Below are 23,037 nucleotides of genomic sequence, written 5' to 3' on the forward strand. Positions count from 1 at the left end.
ACTTTGTTTTGCAGAATCAGCCTCAGCGTTGATCCACGATGACTTGCTGAAACAGTATCAGCAAATGGCTTGCTGAAATCTTGATGTTAAATCACAAAGGCAACCCAACACCCAGAACACACGCTGGCACTCATCTAAGGCTCTGTTTGGATGTAAACATTGAAAGGCTTGGTATTGAATTGGGCTAAATGCCAAATCTGACTAGCTTTGGCATTGGGTTTAATACCAATGTTTTTGTTTGGATGGAGATGAAATTGGTGGATGGAATTTGACGAGATGAAAAATACCAAATCGTGTTTGGATGCATACACCATCGAATTGAGAATTGGATGCACACACCAGCTAAAAGAGAGAAGCAGACTCGTGACTCCGCCTCCGCCCACCACCGCGCCGTCGCCTCACCTCTCCCGTTCTTCTCCACGCCAGAGCTGTTCGCCCCTTCCTGCTCCGCGCTACCCTCGTCTCCTGCTCCGCGCCGTCGAGGAGCCGTGCACACGGACCAGCACTCTTCTTCCCCATCCCCGACGAGGAGCCCTGGCGAGGAGGCGGACGCGTGGGCCTCCAGTTCTCCGTCGGTCCGCCTGGGGAGCCCTGACGAGGTGAATCTCCAGAGAGGAGGAAGGGGAGGGGCGGCGCGGCTCCCCTGAGAGGAGGAAGGCGAGGGGCGGCGCGGCTACCCAGAGAGAAGGAAGGGGAGGGGGCGGCGGAGGAGGGCCGCAGGAAGGGTAGCACGGCTCTCCGGAGGGGGGCGGGGCAACTCGCTGGAGAGGGACCCTCGGGAGGGGCGGCGGAGAGGAAGAGAACGCGACGAAGATGCGGGAGATGACGGAGAAGAACAATGCCAGCGAATACGAAGGGGTCCGGCTCGGTATTGGGGGCAAGTGAGTTCCCGTGCGATGAATACCGCTTGGTATTGGGTTGGAATTCCAATTCCGAATTCCAAACCACCCAAACAGCTGGTATTTAGGGCTGGCAATGCCAATGCCGATTCCAAGCCTGGAATACAGACATCCAAACGCTACCTAATGGAATTCCTGCGGACAATCCAGACCAGACTGCATTGTTCACCTAAGCGTTTAAACACCGATAGGACGGTAGATTTCATGTAAGTAAAGAAACAGGTCAAGACATCGATGACCTTTCTCCCAACTAAAGTACAGTATGATTTCATTATTCCATCTGCCATTTAGGTGGTATAATAATCTGACAACTTCCAAACTGCACCATAGGAGTTTTAAATTGCAAAGCAAATCCTATGATGACACCATAGGAAAAACTGCTCATTTTGCAAAGCTATAGGATTATACAAAAGCCAACAAGTTTAGGCCCACTCAAAAATCAGTAAAACATGCCCTTAGTAGACAAGCATAGGCACATAGGCTGCTTGTCTAATCTTCCAGCTCTATAATCTTCACAACCGACGAATCTCCCATCTTCTGGCAAACCACAACACGATCATGGGACTTGATTACACCAGAAGCTTTGCCATGGTCAAGAGCAACCTTTAGAACTGACTCATTTGTAGCACTGGTAGATTCAGCCTGGAAGTCACAGTAAAGTAGGATCAGCAGTAAGACACAAGTCAGCAACCAATCATAGTAAAACTGATTTAGTAGGTGAAATGCAATCAAGCACAGTCTGTAAGAATCAGGATAGTGCTCCAAATCCACAATAAAGAATTCAAGTCATTCATCGGTTTACTCTAGCCCCTCTGTTGTAAGATGGATAGTCTACTAGACTTGATAAATTTTAGAACCATGCCCCCATGTATTTAGAGGTGAACAAATTGCCAAATATAGTGCAATGGGTGTTCACAATTCCTGTAGCCAATAAAGAAACTTACTGGATGGCGTGGATCGGCAAGCATTGGAAAGAGACCTCTAACTATGAGTGATTGTCTTGCCTGCAGAAAAGAACGCAAAAATATGAGCTTACAGCTCCCAAAATGAGCATGTGCCTTTCTACAAAGTACAAAAACGTGGGTATTCCCTACTGTTCCCACAGAATGTCAACAAAGGCAGCTTGTGATAGAACCAGAAGATTCCACAGAATCAGGGAACTAACATGAGTTGAACAGAACTAAGTACAAGGGGAAACAAAGAACCAATGTCCATCAGGTACAGCTTTCAACAAGTTAATTGCTGCAATTATGTGAACTGTTATTCTATTGTATGCCATATATTGATATGTTACTCCTCCACATTAACTTCTACAATGATATTAAATGTAGGCCCAAAAGTATATTTTTACAAAATTAATTATCTGCATGCCAATATTGGATAGCCCCAGATTCCACAGATAGAGAGACATGTACTAAGTTGGATAAAAACACAAAAGGAAAAGGCTGTTCACGTACTTCAAATGCACCAGTGAAACTCCACCTCAGTTGGTTTGTCTTCAGACGGGGAATGACCACAGATAGAACAGGCATGGAGGGCCTGTACTTGGAGATTAACCTGCAGACACAGATTATATGAGATTCATTTCTGTCAAACCACAAAACTATTAAAGGAATATTCATTTCTTTCTACCTTGCAGCACGTCCAGAAGAGGTGAAGCAAATGATGACAGATGCTTTAACTTTGATAGCAGCCCGTACCTAGAAAATAGTTTTCATACTAAGAAATCCATGTTTTATAAAGACTTTGTGGTACAACATCAATAAATGACTGAAAATGTTTCCCATGTTAACAGTAAACAAAAATTGGGGTCTGAGAAGAAACAAAGATCTTACCGCAGAAGAAGCAATGGACTCCAAGTGGGTCATAGGCTCCCCAACATATTTCACAGTTCGCTTGTAGTATAAATCTTGATTAAAGACCTTCTCAGCCTGTAAAACAATTCATGAAAACAAATCAGGTGCAGAGCGAAAAAGCAGGCATGAGATTTGAACTCAAGTACACTTATTGCACATACAATCTATTAAACATAGAACCCAAAAGAAATTTCACCTCAGCACAAATTCTTCCCACTGTTGAAATAGTCTCAACTGGATATAAACCACGGAGAGTCTCAGCACCAAGGAGAATGGCATCACTCCCTAAAATAAAAACAATTGGCTTTCATGATTAAATTTGTTGTAACAGACTGGTGCCCAAACGAGCAGATGTACCAAACAACCAAAGCCGAAGCCTACCCAATTTTTTCAGAAATAAATTAAAACCGAAAAATTACCATCAAGAACAGCATTTGCAACGTCAGTTGCCTCTGCACGAGTAGGCCTGAGGTTGTCGGTCATACTGTCCACAACACGAGTGACAACAGCAGGCTTTCCAGCCATGTTGCACTTGTGCAGAGCAGACTTTTGAAACAAAAAGACCTGTGATACAAAGAGGTAAGGATCAATTACCAAATAAAGTAGTTGTAATGCAGGGACAATTATTGCATATTAAAATGTTCTCGAACGGGCATGAGAGCTGTGCATCATTATATTACAGGTTGAAGAAAAAATAGTCCTCCCAGTGCCCCTAGGGGTAAAGACAATTATTGCATCTTAAAACGAAATAAATAAATGATGAGCTTCACATTGGAGACCGACACTAAAAGCTTATGCATATTGTCCATCTTCCCACAATAGCTTAGGATTATGGTCAGCTGATACATGCATAAAACTCTAAATCTAGGAACAAAGTCAAAGTCCTAGACTTCTAGTGGTCAAGACCTCACTAGTGCAATTTCTAGAAAAATAATTGTGACCGACTTAAAGTCCATGTAGGAGCCCAAACACGAGGAGAATACTGATGTAGCCCAAACATGAGGAGAGTACTGAAGTAGCCCAAACATCAGAGTACTGAAGTAGCCCAAACATGGGGAGAGTACTGAAGTTACAAGATGTGTATATGGCCACCATGCCTCAAAGGTTTGCTTTTCGTGAATTGGTTGGTGAATCAATCTCAACACTAAGCTCCCCAAAAACTAACATATCTAAAATAAGTGAGGTGCACTACAAAAAAGTTTGATGAGATAGACAACCTTCTCTGGTGGAAGATCAATTCCAAGGTTTCCTCTTGATAGAATGATACCATCCGCCTCAGCCAGTATTTCGTCAAAATGATTCAGGCCCTGCAGAGCAATAAGAGTGGATCGATGGTAAAACATATAAAAGCTGGTTATAATAAGGTAAAAGGGTTATCGTAAAAATACCTCAACATTCTCAATTTTGGCAAAGATCTGAGTCTGGCTAAGATCACCCAATTTCGAGAGGAACTCCCGTGCCTGTGTTGTAAAGAACAAATATTGGCACGTTTGACAACCTTCTTCTCAAGTATAGAATGCAAACAAACAGAAGATACTGTATTCAAATATAGCAATACTGGCTTTTTCATTGAAGAAACATGGATATTGCTTATAACTTAGAAGCACAACAATTAAAGAGGAAAGACAGAATAACTCAAAATGCCTCCATGGTGTCATTAGTGATCTACCTGCCGCACATCTTCTGCATGTCTTGTGTAAGACAAAGAGAGGAAGTCAATCTTATTTGGAGCACCCCATTTTCTGATAACCTGAAAGCAGTTCATGCCTGTAAGTCTTAAGCTGGACTGAAGGACACAGCTGCAACTTTACAATAATAATCTAGTTTCAATTAAAAAAACACTTTATGCTGATAAAAAGTGACAGTATACACGAAATGAAAAGACACCAGCACAACAGATACACAAGGATATATATATCACAATTTTAAGAGTAGTTCCATACATCCTTATCCTCATCAGACAGCGTGGGTAAGTCAATATGAATCTGGGAGCAATGTAGTGTGAACAGTGACCCAGCCAAGGTAGCTGTGTTCTTGATTATACAAACCACATCATCTCCTTTAACTTCAGAAACCTACATCAAGTAGATGAAAGTTTTTGGTATCAGAAAACGCAGAAAGCAAACCAAATCCTCCTGAATGGCACGTGAAAAAAACAAAACGCACTCCTCATAGGTACAGCATTAACAAAGGCTTTTTTTTTTTACCTCTAACCAAACTGAAGTAGTCTCACTGCCGGTGAACAAGTATTGCCCCACAAATATTGTTGCACCTGGTGTCACAGCCTGCAAGTGGCAAAGATGATTTTGTTTTAATTGGACCTCTATGTGGAAATGACACGCTAAATTAAGGACATCATAGTGGCATAGCGCGCAGAGAGAAAAAAAAATCTATACTAGATAGCCAGGGAATGATCTATGCTTAGCGTAGAAGTGAACAGAATATTAGACATTAGATGCAAAAAAGAAAAAGAAAAAGCATCAGCACGCGCTAACCTTGGCGAGCCCAGAGAAGTTGATGGGCAGCAAGCTGGAGGAGGCTTCTTGGCCGTGATGAGGCGTGAGAACAACAGTCCCGTTCTCCTCAAGGGAAAGCGTGGTCTCGCTCTTGTTCACCACCTGCAGCTCCGGGCCAACGGTATCGAGCATGACCTGCAAGCAAAGGACTGAGCTGTCAGGTCCTCCAACAAGAGAGATTTGCAGAAATCGATTTGACACGATGGGAATAGGGTCACTTACGGCGCATAGCTTCTTGGTGGACTTGATGGCGAGCTTGAGGTTCTCGAGCGTCTCCTGGTGGTATGCGGCGTCCCCCCACGAGAAATCGAACCGCGCAACTGGGCAGATCAGGGGGATGGGAGGGAAAATCAGCTCGAATAAAGCACAAGAGCCCGTGACGCACGCGTCCCCGTCGAGACGGGCAGGGCGTGGTGGCTAGTACCAGACATGCCGGCCTTGAGGCAGGCGGAGATGGTGTCGACGGAGCGCGACTTGGGCCCCAGCGTCCCGACGATCTTCGTCATCGCGGGGAAGAAGCTCTGCTCGTTTTCCACGATCATGAAAAAAAAACAAAAAAGAGTCAGGGACGGAGGGATCCGCCAGGGCTAGGGTTCGCGACCCCCCGCCGGAGGGATCCAGAGCGGCGAAGGGGATCCGCTGCGTTACCGTCTTGGATGGCTCCAGGATGGAGGCCATCCGGATGGGCTCCTCGAGCAGCAGGTTCGTCGAATGCATCCTCGCTCGCCGGCGCTCCGGGTCAGATCCGGGGGGAGGCGACGCGTGCGGGTGCTCGGAGACGGCGGGTCCCCTCTTCCCCCTTCCTCCTCTTCTCTCCTCGGTGGATCGGCGGATGGCGAGTGCCCCCTCCTCCGCTGCTCGCTCCTAATTATCGTGGCAAATGAATCTAGAGGGTCTAGGGCGCCAGCGGCATATGCTTCTGGAATGCGAGGGTTTCCAAACCAGTGGTCCGCCGACGGGGAGAGGGAGAGGGCGACGGCGACACGCGGGTTGGTTTGGACGCCGGTTTTCCGTTTCCCCTTGGGCCGCCACATGTTTCTGTCCACCGTGGGCCCGGGACCGTGGGCCTGGCTGGCGGTGGGCATCGGAGTTGACGAATTTTTTTTCTTCTCGTGTTCCAAGCGCGGTCAACTCGAGTCCCTCCCCACAAGGCCGCAACCAACCTTTGGCGCTCCATCCTTGACCCCCTTTTTCTTCCCTTTCTTTCTCCAAGATTCAACCATGGTGGATTGCTCTGTTCCGTCTTCTAGAAGCAAACACATGGTCAGGAGAAGGATCGAATTGCAGGAACGCCTGGTCGCCTGCCTCCTCCACGGTTGAGTTGACCGCTTCCATTTGTGTTTTACCTTCGGTGGCCAAATTGGGTTTGGGATACGTGCAGCAAGAGAAGAAAGGCGGATGTTAATCGTCAGCTAAAATAAAATAAATGATGATACAGTATAAGCTATGCGTCACCGTCAGGAATGATGACACGATTCTTTCCAGGATTCCGATTCCGATTCCTCCATCCTACTTTTTTTTTAAAATTCCTCCATCCTACGGTCAAATCAGATTGTCTGTCCAAACAAGGCATTTCTTTGGGCAGCTGATTCCAAACAGGCAGGCATTTCATAATCGTCTACTAGGCTGTAGATAGGCCCGTTCCGTTCCGTTCCCCGTGCAAAATTGCCCCCAGATTTGACCGACCCCGAGCACGGACATGGCTCATTGGCTTGGTTGGCGTCCATGGCAATGGCATGCTACAATTCACTCGACTGTGGTTGGTGCTGAATTGTTATTAGAGATAATTATGGCTGACTGGCTCCTTCGGCCAAGGCTATGTTCTTTGCCAGAAACTTGACACGGCTAACTTACACCCGAATTGGGGGAGGGGGGGGGGGGGGGGTAGCAGCACGGACCGACGGATGGAGGCATGGAGCCTCAACACCTCAACAATCAACGCAGAACATTAAATCAAATACACATTGAACGGAATGATTAACATAACGATGATGACTCTTCACCAAACAAAAAGGAAAAAAATGCTGCACAAGGAAAAGGCATATATCAGGACTGCAATGTCTGTATCATCTAGATCTTGCCAATAATTTATGCAAATTAGAAATCCATAGCAAGAAAAGAAGGTCAGCATCTTTGGACAGAGGAAGTTCACAAGTGCACGCTAAACCATTTCTTCTTAATCATGAATTAGGTAGAGCCATCATCTCCTTAACGTGCAATCAATTCCAAAAAACCCAAAGCACATTGGTGTAAACCCAATCTAAGTCTATCTAATAAACACATGTCATTACATCTGAAAGCCGAAGTTCAATCTTATTACTCATTATGCTGGCTGCTGCCTTTGATCAAGTTCTCAGGGGGATGACAGAAGCGTCTCTGTGATGTTCATCATCCTAGTTCATGCAACCCCATTGGCTTCCTGGATAAAGGAAAACATTCATACCAATCAGTATCCCGCACAACATGGTCATAGCTGAGTTCAACGCGAATACATCAAAATCGTCTTGAGCATCAAAGGAAACAAAAGGAAAATATGGTCATGAGCAGAAACCATATTGTAACATACTACCTGAAAAGTGAAGAAACTGGCACTTTGCATTTTGCACAACATTTATCCAAAGCTTCGATGTGAAAGAAAAATAGGTTCACTATAGAAAGTTTACCTAACAAAAAGTTTGTTAACATGGTGACAACCACAACAGGGTACCATGCCCACGGAATGCAAATGTGCAAATTAAAAATCCACAGGTCAACAGTGGCATATAGTCCAAATTACAAACCAATGTATTAAACAGAGTTCAGCTACGCAATTTGCTGTCTTAATTAAACAATACTACTCCAGATTTGAAACCAAAGTCCACTGTGCATTCTATAGGTACAAACTACAAAAGAATGCAACTGCATTAATCTGAAAAGGCAATCATTTGATGTGCTCAAAAGTTAAAATGCTTGGGAGTAACGATTTATAGCACCTATGCTCAGAAAGCTCCATTAGTTCATTGTAATGTATTAGTTGTAGCATAGACTGCATTTTGCATACCGAAGGTTATGATCTTTTGAACACTTTTGCAGGGCTCAGTTAAAGGATATAGAGCTTCTTGTTTTATACTATAATTTGCTAGACTGTTCACTTGATTGCTTTGGACATCACAATCACTTGAATGTTTTTATGTGCTTCTCATTGTTCATAATACTTCTCCCTTAAATATGAGAAGTCTGTAGCATGTAATACATCTTATAAAGTCTCTCTAGCTAGATGAGGAATGTTTTAGCCGTGATTTTTGAGTATTGGTGTCGTGGTGTGGCAAACCACAACAGGGTGGCGGAACGCACCCGCCTAAGCCCAGAGGGTGAGTACTCGGGGGTTAGCTAGGATTAGTTCGATCTCGCTCAAGAACACGATGAACACAGTAGGTTTAGAGTGGTTCGGGCCGCCGGAGCGTAATACCCTACGTCCATTGTGTGTTGTATTGCCTCAAGAGAGTCTGCGAGAGCTTGTGCTCTCGTTCAGCGTGTGTCTGTGTGTGCTCTCGTTTTTCTTCCTTCTGTACAGCGAGCGCCTCCCTTTTATATCTCAAAGGAGGCATGTACATGGCCGTTGGGTCCCCGACAGGTGGGCCCAATAATGCAGTACAAGATAACGTATTGTCCGTACATTATGGCTTTGCAGGCGGAGAAGATCTCACTCCTGTATTTCCTTGCCTGCTCCTAGAGTCCCCCGTTCAGCATGCCCAAGCGCTGTCTTGTCGAAACGGCGCCAAGCGTAGCTTGCGGCGTCGCCTGCAGTGTAGCTGAACGGCCATGTAGCTTGCGGCGTAGACGGCATGATGGAAAAGTGCCGTGCCGTCGTATCCAATTAATGCGGCAGACGGGTTCTGCGCGGCTGCTGCGCAGACGGCTGCACTGTGTACCTTTGTAAAACGCAGTCTACAGTGCGACCTGACAAAGGCTGTCCCGCGTGCCGCGGCGGCAGAGCATGCCTCAACCACCCGCATTGAATGCGGTGGGTGGGCGAGTCTTCCAGCGGAAGACTCGCGCCCGCGCCTGCGGGACACGTGGAGTTTCCGGACCCCCTCCCGGCGGTATGCTGGCTCTACGCGCGTGGGAGGTCCGGACAGATGCGGGGAGGTCCCGGACCCCTATGGGGGGGGGTCCGGGCCCTCGGCCGTTGGCTCGGAGCTTCCCCTCCTCAGGAACACGTGGCGTCACCGGACCCATCCCAGAGCTGGGAGCGGGTCCGGGGCCATTGGCCCGGTGAGGTAGGAGCCTGACCCGTGGGGCCCGGCAGCTCCGCCCCTTATGGCGTAGTCATGGATGACTATGCGAATAGTCGTGGACAACTATGCGAGTCCTGCCTTGCTGCAGTAGAAGTGGGCATCCCTGCTACAGGGTACCGATAGTGGCCCCCCCCGGGACCACCTCGGGAGAGGTGACGAACCCGCAGGTGGGGCCACTACTGTGATTTGGCTCTGCATAGTTTGAAGCCTCTTACTGCAGGAGTCTTGTCCGGCTTTGACCATCCATCGGGTTTTTTCGCTGACTCATCACATCGCAACGGCTTACTAACTCGTGGCCCCCACGCACAGTGGTTCCCCTAGTCACGCGCGCGACGCTTGGCATTATTGCGGCCGAAGTAAACGGGATATTTATTACCAGCACAGTTCCCGAAAAGTCTGGTCACGCCAGCGCTTGATGCGCGCACGTCAGCTCAGCTTCCGCCTCGCTTCGCGCGCGGACGACGGTTCAGATCCCGCCTTTCCACACCTTTGTTTGTTACCCACCCTCCCTGACAGGCGGGCCTGGGCCCTTTTGTCATGGACTGTGCGGTTAACACCAGACGTGATCGTCGCTTGGGTTCCAGCGACGGTTCCGGGGCGCGCCGGTTGGGTTAGGCTTCATAAAGGGACGAACCGCATACTGCGGTTACTTTCCCGCATTCGCCTTCTTCCTTTCAACCTTTGCGCCCTTTTGCCTTCGAGCCTCCTCGCACCTTGCTTTCCTGCGTAGATTGCTCCGCACCTCCGTAGTGAGATGGCATCCCTTGCTCATCCCCGCCGTTTCCAGACCGAGGAGCTGAGCACGGTGCGCCGCCTGCTTGGGTGGAGTGCACAGGAGACTGCCTGCGGAATTCGAGCAGGCTCGGTTCCCCTCAGCAACCTGCGCGCCAGGGAGTTTGTGATGTTCATCTCGCACATCTCCACCGGCTTGGGGCTGCCGATCTCCTCATTCTTCCTGCTGCTGGAAGATTTCGGCCTTCAGCTTCAACACCTTACGCCGCACTCCATCCTCTTGACGGCCATCTTCGTGCACCTGTGCGAGATGTTCGTGGGGGTGCGGCCCTGCGTCCTCCTCTTCCGCCACTTCTTCCAGTTGGTAAAGTCCAGGAAGAGCAAAGACGAAGTGGGGGCGTACTATTTCCAAACGAGGAGCGACCTGCGGTCGCCGTACATCCCCGGGCTCACTGGCGGAAGTGGGAGGAGTGGCGCAAGGAGTGGGTCATCGCCACCACCGAAGCCAACGAGCGCCTGGTCATGCCGACCGAGGGGCCCGCCTCCGACCGTCTATCCTGGAGGGCCAAGCCGTCCCTGCCGCCGGATTTCGACTCCGTGCTGAGCAAGATCAGGTCGCTGGCGGAGAGCTGCCTCACCTCGCTGCACGTGCTCGGGGACTTCTTGAAGTGCCGGATCGCCCTCCTAAAGCAGCGGCCGCGGCCTGCTTGGAGCTTCACCGGCCTCAACGACTGCAGCAGGACCCACCGCGGAGAGGGGAGCGACCTGACCCAGGAAGCCCTGGAGGTCCTGGTGCGGGCGGTGATGGGGGATGTCTTCATCCCGGAGCACCTGATCCTCCCTCAGGGTGTCGTCCCCCTCTGCGAGGACTCAAGCCTAAGGACCGCGGTGCTGGCCACCCTGCCGACCCTCGACGACGGTGGGCTGGCAGCGCGCCAGACTGGAGGTGACCCGGACCGTGGGCTCCGGATCCCTGGTGCGTCCGGGGAACAAGCCGCGCCGAGCGCCGCGGGGTCCGGCCCCACTGCCAGGGGCAAGCAGGCCGTGGCCAGTAGCGCCGCCTCGAGCGGTCCCAGCCAGGCCCGGAGCAGCTCCGGCGCATCGTCGGTGAAGCAGGCCGGCGCAGGTTGCACCGGGGCGACGGGACCCCAGTCACGGAGTCCGCCGCGAAGCGTCAGAGGACCGCTGAGGACGCGGGCCAGGGTAGCTCCCGGGCCTCCGGCTCTCGCGGGACCTCCGGAGTAGCCGCACCGCCACCATCACCGTCGAGAGATAATTCCCCCCAGCAGCAACAGCAGCAGCGGCAGCCACGGGAACATCAGCAGAGGCAGTCGTCGAGCCTCCGTGGACGCTGGAGACCCGACGTTTCAGGGTTAGTGTTATTCTGTCCACTTCCCTTATTCTCAGTGCTCGCTTTTTGCTGAAAGCTTCTTCTCTTTGTCTGCCAGGACTTCTCGCCCAAGCAGTTCTTCCACCGCTGCTGGCTCGTCAGCGGGGGTCCAGGCGACAGGGGCCTCGGTGGCGACGGCGGGTGCGGGGAGCCCAGGTGCAGCGGTTTCCGCTAACCCGGTGACGCCCAACACGGCGGTGGTGGGTGCGCCAACAGCTGGCGCTGCAACGCCTGACGCAACGGCGGGAGCTTCGGCAGGTGCGGGGAGCCCGGGTGCAGCGGCTTTCGCCAACCCGGTGGCGCCCAACACGACGGCGGCGGGTGCGCCAACGTCAGGCGCTGCTACGCCCGACGCAGCGGCGGCGGATGCGCCAGTGCCCGGCGCAGCCGCACCAGACGTGGTGGCAGCGGATGCTCCAGTTCCAGGCACAGCCACACCAGACGCGGTGGCCCCCGAGGCCTCGACTACGGCGACAGTCGCGCCGTCGCCGGACTTGGCGTCGGCGAGCGCAGCGGCGACGGGCGCAGCAATGGTGAGCTCCTTGGCTCCTGAGGTCCTGACGCCTGTACCGGACGTCCCCTCCCCCACTGCTCACCCTGCGGCAGAGGAAGAGCTAGAGGAGGTCTGCGGCAGGCGGCCCTTGCAGGGTCCCCCGGAGGAGGAAGTGGCTCCCCTCCCCCAGGTGCTGGTCCGGATCCGGCAGTCGATAGAGGAGGCGACCTCTACCGCCGAGGCGGCCTTCCGGCGGGAGTGGGCTGCTCTGGAGAGCGAGCGCCAACGCCTCGGCGACTGGCACACCAACCTGGAGGCGCGCACGAAGGCCGAAGCCTCCCATGCTACGGATGTTCGGTCCAAACTCAAGGCCGACCAAGAGGCCTACCAAGCTAATCTTCGGAAGGTCTTTGACCGGGAGGTTGCGGTAGCGAGCCGGGAAAAGGCCTTGGCGCAGCGGGAGGAGGCTTTTGGCAAGGATGTGGTCAGCTTCGCGGCTCAGCGGTCCAAGCTTGAGGCTCGCAGCCAGGGTCTCGAGTCTCGTAAGCAGGAGCTGGACAAGCTCTCTGGGACCCTGGATGGATGGCGTTAGCAGCTGGAGGAGAGGGCCAGCAAGCTGGCTGTTGCCGAGTCGGAGCTGGAGGAGGATAGGAAGTCCCTCGCCGAGCGAGAATCCCACGCCACCAATATAGAGATACAGCTTGAGCGCCAGCGCGAGGCCGTCAAGTCTATGAAGGAGACGGCGGCGAAGAAGGCGGCCCAGCTCGAGGAGAGGTCCCGCGAGGTGGAGGCGGCTAAGGCGGCTTTGGACACCCGGGTGCAGGAGGCGGTCCAGGAAGCGGTCCGGAAGCTGCAGGAGGACCAGCGCGCGGGGGCCCAGCGAATCGTCGACTGGAGCGAAGCGAGCTTAGCGCTGGTGCCACTTGGAATGAGCCCAATTCAAGTGGCGGAGCCGCCAGCTTCGATTGCTGACGCTCTCCCAGTGTTGAACTCCGCTTCGGATAGGCTCCGGCGTCTGGAGCCGGTCGTTGCTGGCCAGCTTGAAGCCGAGGGCCGCGAGCTGATCCGGATGGTGGCGGAGCACATCCTGACCTGCCTCCGGAGCCACGACCCGGCCATCTCGCTAGCTCCCGTGGTCGACGGTCCTGTGGCGGAGACGGAGGCCTCTGCTCGAGAAGGCGTGCAGGACGTCGTCGACTTCGTCGCCGCCTACTTCAAGCGGGAACCTGCAAACTCCTGAGCTGGACATTGTACTTTTGTTTTTGCGTTATGTAACAAACATTGTATCGCCCATGTTGAAATTTTAAATAGAGGAAAATTTCAACTTAGCTGTTTGTCAATTGCTGGTTTGCTGTATGCAGCACCCCGGCGCCCTGGCCCCCTGACAGATAGGCTCAGTTGTGTGGACCTATCTGCCATCGGAGCCGCAGAAGACACTCCGGACCCCCGTACGAGGTTGAGCAAGCGTTCTTGGACGTAGGGGTAGCATAGATTGCAAGCCGAGCGAGCGTCTTATTCCCTGTGTAGCAGAAAGAACTACAGAGAGGAGAATAAACTCACTTGTATGGCAGTAATGATACTGTAACTTAGTTGTTTGACGCATGCAGGATCGATCCTTGGTGTCTGGCTCAAAGCAAACGCCCCGGGCCCCCTGGGAGATAGACTCAGTTGTTTTGAGTATGTCTACCACCGAGACTGGACCTCGATCTGCATGAATCCTTTAAAGCGGATGCCAGGACCCCCGGTAGGTAGGCTCAATGATTTGAGACTGGCTACCACCAGTGAAGGCTTGACCTGCGTACTACTCAAAGTTACAGCTTAGTAGCAGGCCCGCGGGATCTATTCTGGACCGGCCCCCAGGCTAGTACGAGGTCCGGATCTCCGGATGCACAGGTCCAGGCAGTTCAATGCTTGTTACAGAGTGGTGGAGTGTGTAGGCTTAGGGTGCGGAACCAGGCTAAGGCGCTACACAGGGCTCCGGACCATTCCAGGAAACAAACACGACTTTACCGGACCTGGCTCTGACGCTCCAGACCCCTCCTAGCAGTGGGTTAGGTCGTTTTGTCGTACTTGATACTTTGAGATATGAAGCTGGACCTGCCGTGTAGGACTTAGGAAACCAACCCTTGAGCTTAGAACGAGGTCCGGGCCCCTAATTACCCAGCTCCGGGTACTAGAGTACTCGTTACAGGGTGGTGGAGTGTGTAGGCTTTAGGTACGGAACCGGCTAAGCGAATACACAGGACCCCGGACCACCCCAGGAAACAAGCACCCCCTCTCCAGAGCAGGTCCCTAGGAAACAAACCTTGAAGGGTCCCTCCCAGCTGGGGGAGAGTTTGTGGAGCCCTGCTCGGTTCAGGATCAGCCTCAGGACGAGGTCGCCAGCCCGGAGCTCCCTACTGTGCACGAACCGTTGATGATAGCGTCTGAGCGCCTGGTTGTAGCGTGCATTTCGGATTGCTGCTCGCCACCTTCGTTCGTCAACGAAGTCCACATCGTCGCGCCGCAGTTGTTCCTGCATGGACTCGTCAAAAGTCTGGACCCGTGGTGAGCCCAGGTGAATTTCTGGGGGAAGGCATGCTTCAGCCCCGTAGACCAGGAAGAATGGAGTCTCCACGGTGGCTCGTCTGGGTGTGGTCCGGTTCCCCCATAGTACGCACAGAAGCTCATCAACCCATTTGGCACCATGTTTATTTAAGCAGTTGTAGGTGCGGGTCTTGAGTCCCCTAAGGATCTCTGCATTCGCTCTCTCAACATGTCCATTGCTGCGGGGTGTGCCACGGACGCAAAGCATAGCTGGATGCCGATGTCCTCGCAGTACTCTTGGAAGAGTCTGCTCTTGAACTGGGTCCCGTTGTCCGCGATGATGCGGTTTGGGACGCCAAATCTGCACACTATGGACTTGAGTAATGCGACTGCTGATTTCTTAGTGATGTTCACCACAGGAGTAACCTCCGGCCACTTTGTGAACTTGTCGATGGCGACGTAGAGGAACCGGTACCCGCCGACGGCCCGGGGGAATGGCTCCAGGATATCCACACCCCACACGGCGAATGGCCATGAGGGCGGAATCATTTGTAGAGCTTGAGCCGGTGCGTGTATTTGCTTTGCATGGAACTGGCATGCTTTGCAAGACTTTACCAGCTCAGCCGCATCTTGGAGTGCTGTTGGCCAGTAAAAGCCATGCCGAAAGGCCTTACCAACAAACGTGCGAGATGAGGAATGACTTCCACACTCGCCTCCTCGATCTCCGCGAGCAACTCGCGGCCCTCTTCCTGGGAAATGCACCGCATGAGGATACCATTGGCGCCACGGCGGTAGAGATCCCCTTCTACCACCGCGTAGCGTTTAGCCAATTGTACTATGCGCTCGGCGGACACATCGTCATCAGGAAGGATATTGTCTTTCAGGTAGCCCCGGATCTCTGAGATCCATGCATCGGGACTTCCCTGAGCAGGTGGGAGTGGCTCTATGAGGTCTCCAGGATCCTCGACAGAGATCACAACCCAGGGCGGGCACCACATGTGGAATGCCGCCGGGACCGCTAGCTTCGAGGTGCTAGCTTGATCCCCTTCACCCAGCTCGGCAGGCTGGGCGGTAGGTCTCAACAACCGTCTTTCAAAGACGCCCTCGGGCACGGATGCCCAGGTAGATGTTCTCGCGGAGAGATCATCTGCTGCTGAGTTGAGTTCGCGGGGAACATGTTGTAGTTCCAAGGCGTCGAAGTCCTTCTCGAGCTTCCTCACGTGAATGAGGTATGCCGCGAGCTGGGGATTGTTGCAGCTGCAATCCCCTCGGACCTGTTTGATGATTAGCTGAGAGTCCCCCTTCACAAGAAGCTGCCAGACTCCCAGAGACAGGGCTTGTGTCAGGCCAAAGATAAGAGCTTCGTACTCCGCCATGTTGTTGGTGGTCTTGAATTCAAGGTGCACCATATACTTCAGCTAATCTCCATTTGGGTCGATGAGGACCACACCAGCTCCAGCCCACTTCTTGCGGACGGACCCGTCGAAGAAGAGTGTCCAGTGGGGCTCGGTGAAGACCGGTGTCCTGACTTCCGGCTCCGTAGGTCCGGCATTGAAGTCCGGACCCCCAGAATTGCTTGGGGAAGGAGTACATTCCGCTATGAAATCGGCCAGGATCTGACTCTTGACTGCATGGCGAGGCTGGAAGTGCAGTTGGAACTCAGCCAACTCTGCTGCCCACTTGGCGATGTTGCCCGTGGCGTTGGAGTTGTGCAGGATCGCTCTTAGCGGGTAAAGAGGTCACTACGACAACTCGGTGTGCCTGAAAGTAGTGGCGCAGTTTCCTGGACGCAATAAGTATGGCATAGATAAGCTTATGCGTCTCAAGATACCTGGCCTTCGCCTCGTGGAGGACTTCACTGACGTAGTAGACCGGCTTCTGGACGGTCCGGATCCTGGCGACCGGGTCCGGTTCGCCCTTATCCAACACGTCAGGTCCTTGGGCCCCCAACGGTTCTGGGTTCCCACTGGGACGAGACTCCTCCGGACCCCCTTGTCTGGGGTCCGGACCTTCAGGCAGAGGTGGGGCTGACGGGCCCCCGAGTCCGGGGTCCGGCTCACCATCCTTGGCCAGGAAGACCCTGGTGTCCCCCTGGCGAGCTTGCTCCGTCCGCTCGGCGACCAGCACCATGCTGACCACTTCTGCAGGCTCAGCAAAATACGGAAACAACGTCTCACCGGGCTCTGAAGCCACCAATACTAGCAGTGAGGTGAGATGCTGCTTCAGCTCCTGGAAGGCTTGCTCAGCCTCTTCGGTCCAAGAGAATGGACCGGACCTCCTCAATAGCTTGAAGAAGGGGAGGGCCCTCTCAGCTAGCCTCGATATGAAGCGGTTAAGAGCGGCGAGAGATCCAGTAAGCTTCTGGACGTCCTTGATGCGGCCAAGTAGCCTCATCACTTCGATCGGCTTGATCTTGGCTGGGTTTGCCTCGATGCCTCGATGTGAGACCAGGAAACCCAGCAGCTTCCCTGCCGAGACGCCGAAGATGCACTTCTCGGGATTCAGCTTCGTGAGCGTGGCGCGTAGCCGGTTGAAGACGAGGGACAAGTCCTCAACTAGCGTTGACCCTATCTTAGTCTTGACCACAATGTCATCAACATATACCTCAACAATATCTCTAATTAGATTACAGAAGGTTTTGTTCATAGCTCGTACAAACGTGGGTAAGACATTCCTCAAACCATATGGCATGACAATATAGCAATAAAGCTCATCCACTGTTACAAAAGCAGTATGCTTCCTATCATCTCTAGACATCTGAATCTGGTGGAAACCAGAGTATGCATCTAGAAAAGACAAAAGGTCGCACCCGGAGATGGAGTCAACGATCTGATCGATACGTGGAAGAGGATAGGGGTCTCTAGGACATGCCTTGTTGAGGCTGGTGTAGTCGATGCACATCCGAAGCTTACCGTTGGGCTTTGGGACGACGACCGGATTGGCCAACCACTCGGGGTGGTGGACCTCCTCGATGAAGCCAGCGTGCAGGAGCTTGCGGACTTCTTCACGGATGAAGTTCTGCCGCTCCACAGACTGCTTCCGAGGCTTCTGGCGCACCGGCGTGGCGTCAGGGTAGATCCTCAGATTGTGCTCGATCACTTCCCTGGAAATCCCGGGCATCTGTGACGGTTCCCAGGCGAACACGTCCACATTTGCCCGGAGGAAAGCAATGAGCGCGTCTTCCTATTTCTCCTCCAGGTTTCCCGCGATGCGTGTGGTTCTGGAGTACGCTCCGATCTGCACCGTCTTCACTGGAAGATCGTCCGGATCAGACGGCCGAACCATAGGTGCCTTTGCAGGCGCCCTGGGTTGCGAGGTGGATGGGTCCTCCTCGGAACGTGCAGCCTCTGCCGCCAGAGCATGCAGTCTCTCAACTGCAGCGACAGCTGCGGTGCGATCACCCCGCACGATGAGGACACCGGCAGGGGAAGGCATCTTCAAGACCAAATACCCATAATAGGCAATGGCCATGAAGCGGTAGAGAGCCGGCCGGTCAATGATGGCGTTGAACGGGAGGTTCACCTCCGCAACATCGAACTGAACGCTCTCTGTGCGGAAGTTCTCCTCGGTCCCGAACGTGACCGGCAGTGTGATGCTCCCCAGAGGGAACACCGGATGTGGGCCCACTCCGGAGAATGGGTGAGAGGGAGTCAGCTTGGATTCCGGGATCTGCAGCTGCTTGAATGCTGCATAGCTGATGACGTTGAGGACGGCCCTACCGTCGATCAGCACGTGATAGAGCTTGACGTTAGATATAACAGGGGCGGTGACTAGAGGTAGCACACCGGCCCAGCCATTTTCTCCGGGCAGTCGGATTGCCCGAAAGAGATGGTGGTGTTCATCCACCTTTGGTGCGGCGCCGCCTTCGGGACCCCCGGCTTCACCGAAAGAATCTCTCGGCGAAGGGTCTTCACGTTCCGCCAGGAGACAAGCTCCCAGCTTCCGCCGTACAGCTTCTTGCGGCGGTCGTCGTTGTCGGAGTCGGAGTTGTCGTCGTGGTACACGCCCTTCAGCTCCCGAGCGGGGGATTGGTACCCCAGCTCCTTCTCCCCGGCTGCGGCCCCGCTGTTGGAGGCCTTCTCCTTACCAGGCCGCTAGCGAGGAGGCAGTGAGCCGTCCTTGGAGGACTGCTCACGCCGCCCACTGACCCGCTTCGCGAGCTTCTGGATCTCGCGGCAGTCAGCGGCGCTGTGGTGAGCGGTGGGATGCACTGGGCATGAACCTCCGCTGCCACCTTGCGGGCGAGGGCGCTTGCCATGAGCATTCTGGCCCCCTGCCGATGCCGCAGCAGCTGGTGCTGCTGCTGCAACGGCTGGACCGCCAGGTTGCGGCTCCCCGCGACTCCGGTTCTTGTTTTCTTCTTACCACCGCCCTGGGCGGTAGCACCGGAGCCACCAGCTTTGGTGTCTCCGTTTTGGGGGGCTGAGTGCCATGCACGGCCCTCAGCGGCCCTGGCACACTTGTCTGCCAGGGAGAAAAGCGTGGTAACACTTTTCACCTCGTGATTCGCCAGCTTCTCGAGCATCTTCTCATCACGTACCTCCTGACGGAAAGCAGTGATAATAGACGTGTCAGAGATACGAGGAATGGTACCCCGTACCTTGGTGAAACGCGAGATGAATGCCCGGAGCGTCTCCCCCGGTTTCTGCCTCACGGCGTGGAGGTGAGCCTCCACACCATGCTGCTGGTATGCACTGGCGAAGTTCGCAGTGAACCTTGCACAGAGTTCTTCTCAGGACTGAATCGTCCCAGGAGTGAGGTTCATGAGCCAAGTCCGGGCTGGCCCGGTCAAGGCTACATGAAAGTAGCTCGCCATGACGGCGTTGTTACCACCAGCTGCTGTGATGGCGGTAACGTACACCTGCAGGAATTCTGACGGGTTAGTGGTACCGTCGTATTTCTCCGGCAGGTGCGGGCGGAACTTGGACGGCCATGCCACCGCGCGGAGGTGATCTGCCAGCGCAGCGCAGCCCACCCGAGCCACCGGGGTGCCTGCCTGTATCCGGGAGTTCACCAGAGGCTTGGGTGCTGCCACGTCCAAGTCAACATTGAGGTTGCGGCCCTCAATGTTGAGACGCCGCTCTCGCGCCCTCTCCACGGAGATGCAGGCGTCCTCACCCGCACGCCTGCGACTGAGCTCCGCCCGCAGGTCTTCTGTTCGTGCACCCCTCACTGTAGGGGAGTGCACAGATGCCGACGCACCCCCCTGGCGCCGGTGGTAGGGTACCACCGCATTGCCAGGCGGAGGTCATTGCCCAGTCCTTGCAGAACTGGGGGAGGCCTGAGCCAGATGGAGGAGACGGTCAACGTCGTCCCGCCACTGCCTCAGGGCGTCTGGCGAGGCTGCAGCAGCCGGAGGGTTGCGAAGCAACTCCCTGGCTGCCGAAAGCGCTCCACCGCTCGCAGCTTGTGAGGGGGACCCCTGACGGGCGCCCTAACTCTTGCCGGCGAGCAGCGCGCGCTACCGCCGACGGTGGCTGCTCCACGGGCACGGTTGCCCCTGGAGCAGGAACGCGAGAGGCATGCGGCGTGGAGGACGCCACACCTTTTGTCATCTCCACGTCGTCCACTCGAACCATGGAGATGAGCAAGAGATGAACTACAACCAGCTACTCTCCCCCTACCTGGCGCGCCAAATGTCGTGGTGTGGCAAACCACAGCCGGGTGGCGGAACGCACCCGTCTAAGCCCAGAGGGTGAGTACTCGGGGGTTAGCTAGGATTAGTTCGATCTCGCTTAAGAACACGATGAACACAGTAGATTTAGAGTGGTTCGGGCCGCCGGAGCGTAATACCCTACGCCTCAAGAGAGTCTGCGAGAGCTTGTGCTCTCGTTCAGCGTGTGTCTGTGTGTGCTCTCGTTTTTCTTCCTTCTGTACAGCGAGCGCCTCCCTTTTATATCTCAAGGGAGGCGCGTACATGGCCGTTGGGTCCCCGACAGGTGGGCCCAACAATGTAGTACAAGATAACGTACTGTCCGTACATTATGGCTTTGCAGGCGGAGAAGATCTCACTCCTGTATTTCCTTGCCTGCTCCTGGAGTCCCCCGTTCAGCATGCCCAAGCGTTGTCTTGTCAAAACGGCGCCAGGCGTAGCTTGCGGCGTCGCCTGCAGTGTAGCTAAACGGCCATGTAGCTTGCGGCGTAGACGGCATGATGGAAAAGTGTCGTGCCGTCGTATCCAATTAATGCGGCAGACGGGCTCTGCGCGGCTGCTGCGCAGGCGGCTGCACTATGTACCTTGGTCAAAATGCGGTCTACAGAGCGGCCTGACAAAGGCTGTCCCGTGTGTCGCGGCGGCAGAGCATGCCTCAACCACCCGCATTGAATGTGGTGGGTGGGTGAGTCTTCCAGCGGAAGACTCGCGCCCGCGCCCGCGCCCGCGCCTGCGGGACACGTGGAGTTTCTGGACCCCCTCCCGGCGGTATGCTGGCTCTACGCGCGTGGGAGGTCCGGACAGATGCGGGGAGGTCCCGGACCCCTGTGGGGGGGTCCGGGCCCTCGGTCGTTGGCTCGGAGCTTCCCCTCCTCAGGAACACGTGGTGTCACCGGACCCATACCAGAGCTGGGAGCGGGTCCGGGGCCATTGGCCCGGTGAGGTAGGAGCCTGACCCGTGGGGCCCGGCAGCTCCGCCCCTTATGGCGTAGTCGTGGATGACTATGCGAATAGTCGTGGACAACTATGCGAGTCCTGCCTTGCTGCAGTAGAAGTGGGTATCCCTGCTACAGAGTACCGACAATTGGCTTTTCCATAAGATCTAGGCTTAGGCACAACTTCACATACAAGCTAGAGAGACAATGTTCATAATACATGATATTAGTATAAATCCATAAATGGACTAAACAAAGACTTCATATAAGTATAAGCATATTATCCATTTAAGCTGTGGATCCAATAGATTTATGGAACAGGGTCCAAGGGTACAAATCTCATACAATCTAAAAGACAACTTATAATCCATATAGGCAATTTAGCTATAAACGACTTAATTTGAGTTTAGCATTTAAATATGATGTATTTTCTTTTGCACACACGTTATATAAGAGTTTAAATGCTGCTGCTCTTCCCGTTTCAAAGTTAAGAGAGTCGAGAAAAGATTGCAATAAAACCTTATAGAGGAGTGGTGTTCCTGATAGCATCGAGTATTTGATCTTCAAGTTTATTTTCAGAAAGCCACACACTGCTCTTCTTGCGCAGGAGCTCCTTCTGCTCCGCCTTCTTCTGCTCCCGAAGCTTCTCCTTTTTCCGCCAGCTCTCCAGCTTCTCGGCTCTTTCTTTCATCTGCACGTTATCTCATCTCAGTTACAAAACATATTTTGCGGCACAAGTCTCAATTAGCTGTACCATTGAGTTCAAAACATCCTGCTGTTATGCATGCTTCTGAACTGAAGTCAACATGGCTGAAACAGACAGGTCTACGATTAAATGTCCTCTTAATCCCAAACTAATTCAGCACCTTACTAACCTAGTGCTAAGCCTCGCAGTTCAAGAAGTCCAAATGACCGGGACAATGCATCGAGCAAGTTGTGTGCAGTCCCGAGCAGGGAGGGAAGGAGAAGGGGAAAGGAAACGTACAAGGGCCTGGCGGAAGTCCTCCTCGAACGCGCGCCGCTCGGCCGCGCGAGTCTGCGCGGCGGCGGCCTTGGCTGCCTTGCGCTCCTCGTTGGCGACGCGGGCGGCCTCGGCGCGCGCCTCGGCCTTCCGCTGCCGCTCGGCCTCCATCAGCTGCACCTCGTACGCGTACTCCCGCCGCAGCTGCCGCACGTCGCGCGCGTACCCCTTGCGCAGCCGGTCCAGCTGCGCCCACGCCTCACGGGGCTCCCCCGCGGGCTCCCAGCTGCCCAGGTAGCCGCTAGGCTTGGAGAACTCGTGCGGCTCCGCGCGCGCCAGGGCCTGCGCGGAGGCGTGGAAGCCGCGGAGGAGCGGGCGCAGGAGGTGGTGCGGCCGGGAGGAGGAGAGCGCCATCGCCGCCGCCGCCGCCGCAAATGGAGGACGGACAGATCGCGGTGGCGGAGACTGGAGAACTGCCGGAGCGGAGCAAAGGCAAGACCCTGGAGACTCCCTAGTCCCTGCGGCGGGCCCGCCTTTTCCGAAATACAGCATTAGATGCAGAAGCCTTAATGGACCTAGAAATGAAGTGGCGCTGGGCCACTGGTGACCTGTCTGTAGCTGTGCAAATGGGAGATTGGGCCGTACCGGCCCAAAGTATTGGCTATTAGTTTCCTTGTATTGAAGGCCTAAGCTGCACTAAACGCTTGCACGCCATTATAATTTATATTGCAGCGAATTTCTTGAAAATATCCATGGTTAGTTTTGTTAACCATCTAGATGCCGTGGGACGGTAACACAC

At 54.0% G+C, this 23,037-nt stretch overlaps 2 protein-coding genes across 2 annotated transcripts; both read right to left on the reverse strand.

The window, feature by feature from the left end:
* Positions 1-1,111: 1,111 nt before the first annotated feature.
* LOC120685294 (pyruvate kinase 1, cytosolic-like) lies at positions 1,112-6,262 on the reverse strand. Its single transcript, XM_039967123.1, has 16 exons — positions 5,920-6,262; positions 5,696-5,792; positions 5,494-5,591; positions 5,251-5,406; positions 4,963-5,040; positions 4,699-4,830; positions 4,425-4,505; positions 4,144-4,215; positions 3,973-4,062; positions 3,175-3,319; positions 2,952-3,040; positions 2,735-2,830; positions 2,532-2,599; positions 2,357-2,456; positions 1,844-1,903; positions 1,112-1,541 (listed from the first exon to the last, which is right to left on the reverse strand). Exons 1-16 carry the CDS (start codon positions 5,986-5,988, stop codon positions 1,389-1,391), a joined length of 1,584 nt encoding a protein of 527 aa, XP_039823057.1. The 5' UTR covers positions 5,989-6,262; the 3' UTR covers positions 1,112-1,388.
* A 1,053-nt stretch (positions 6,263-7,315) lies between these two features.
* Positions 7,316-22,741, reverse strand: LOC120686333 (caldesmon-like). The gene is made up of 3 exons (XM_039968531.1): positions 22,263-22,741; positions 21,797-21,968; positions 7,316-7,690 (listed from the first exon to the last, which is right to left on the reverse strand). The coding sequence occupies exons 1-2, from the start codon at positions 22,650-22,652 to the stop codon at positions 21,798-21,800; spliced, it is 561 nt and encodes a 186-aa protein (XP_039824465.1). The 5' UTR covers positions 22,653-22,741; the 3' UTR covers positions 7,316-7,690; position 21,797.
* Positions 22,742-23,037: the final 296 nt, after the last annotated feature.

Source organism: Panicum virgatum, chromosome 8N, assembly GCF_016808335.1.
Source record: "Panicum virgatum strain AP13 chromosome 8N, P.virgatum_v5, whole genome shotgun sequence".
Taxonomy (NCBI): domain Eukaryota; kingdom Viridiplantae; phylum Streptophyta; class Magnoliopsida; order Poales; family Poaceae; genus Panicum; species Panicum virgatum.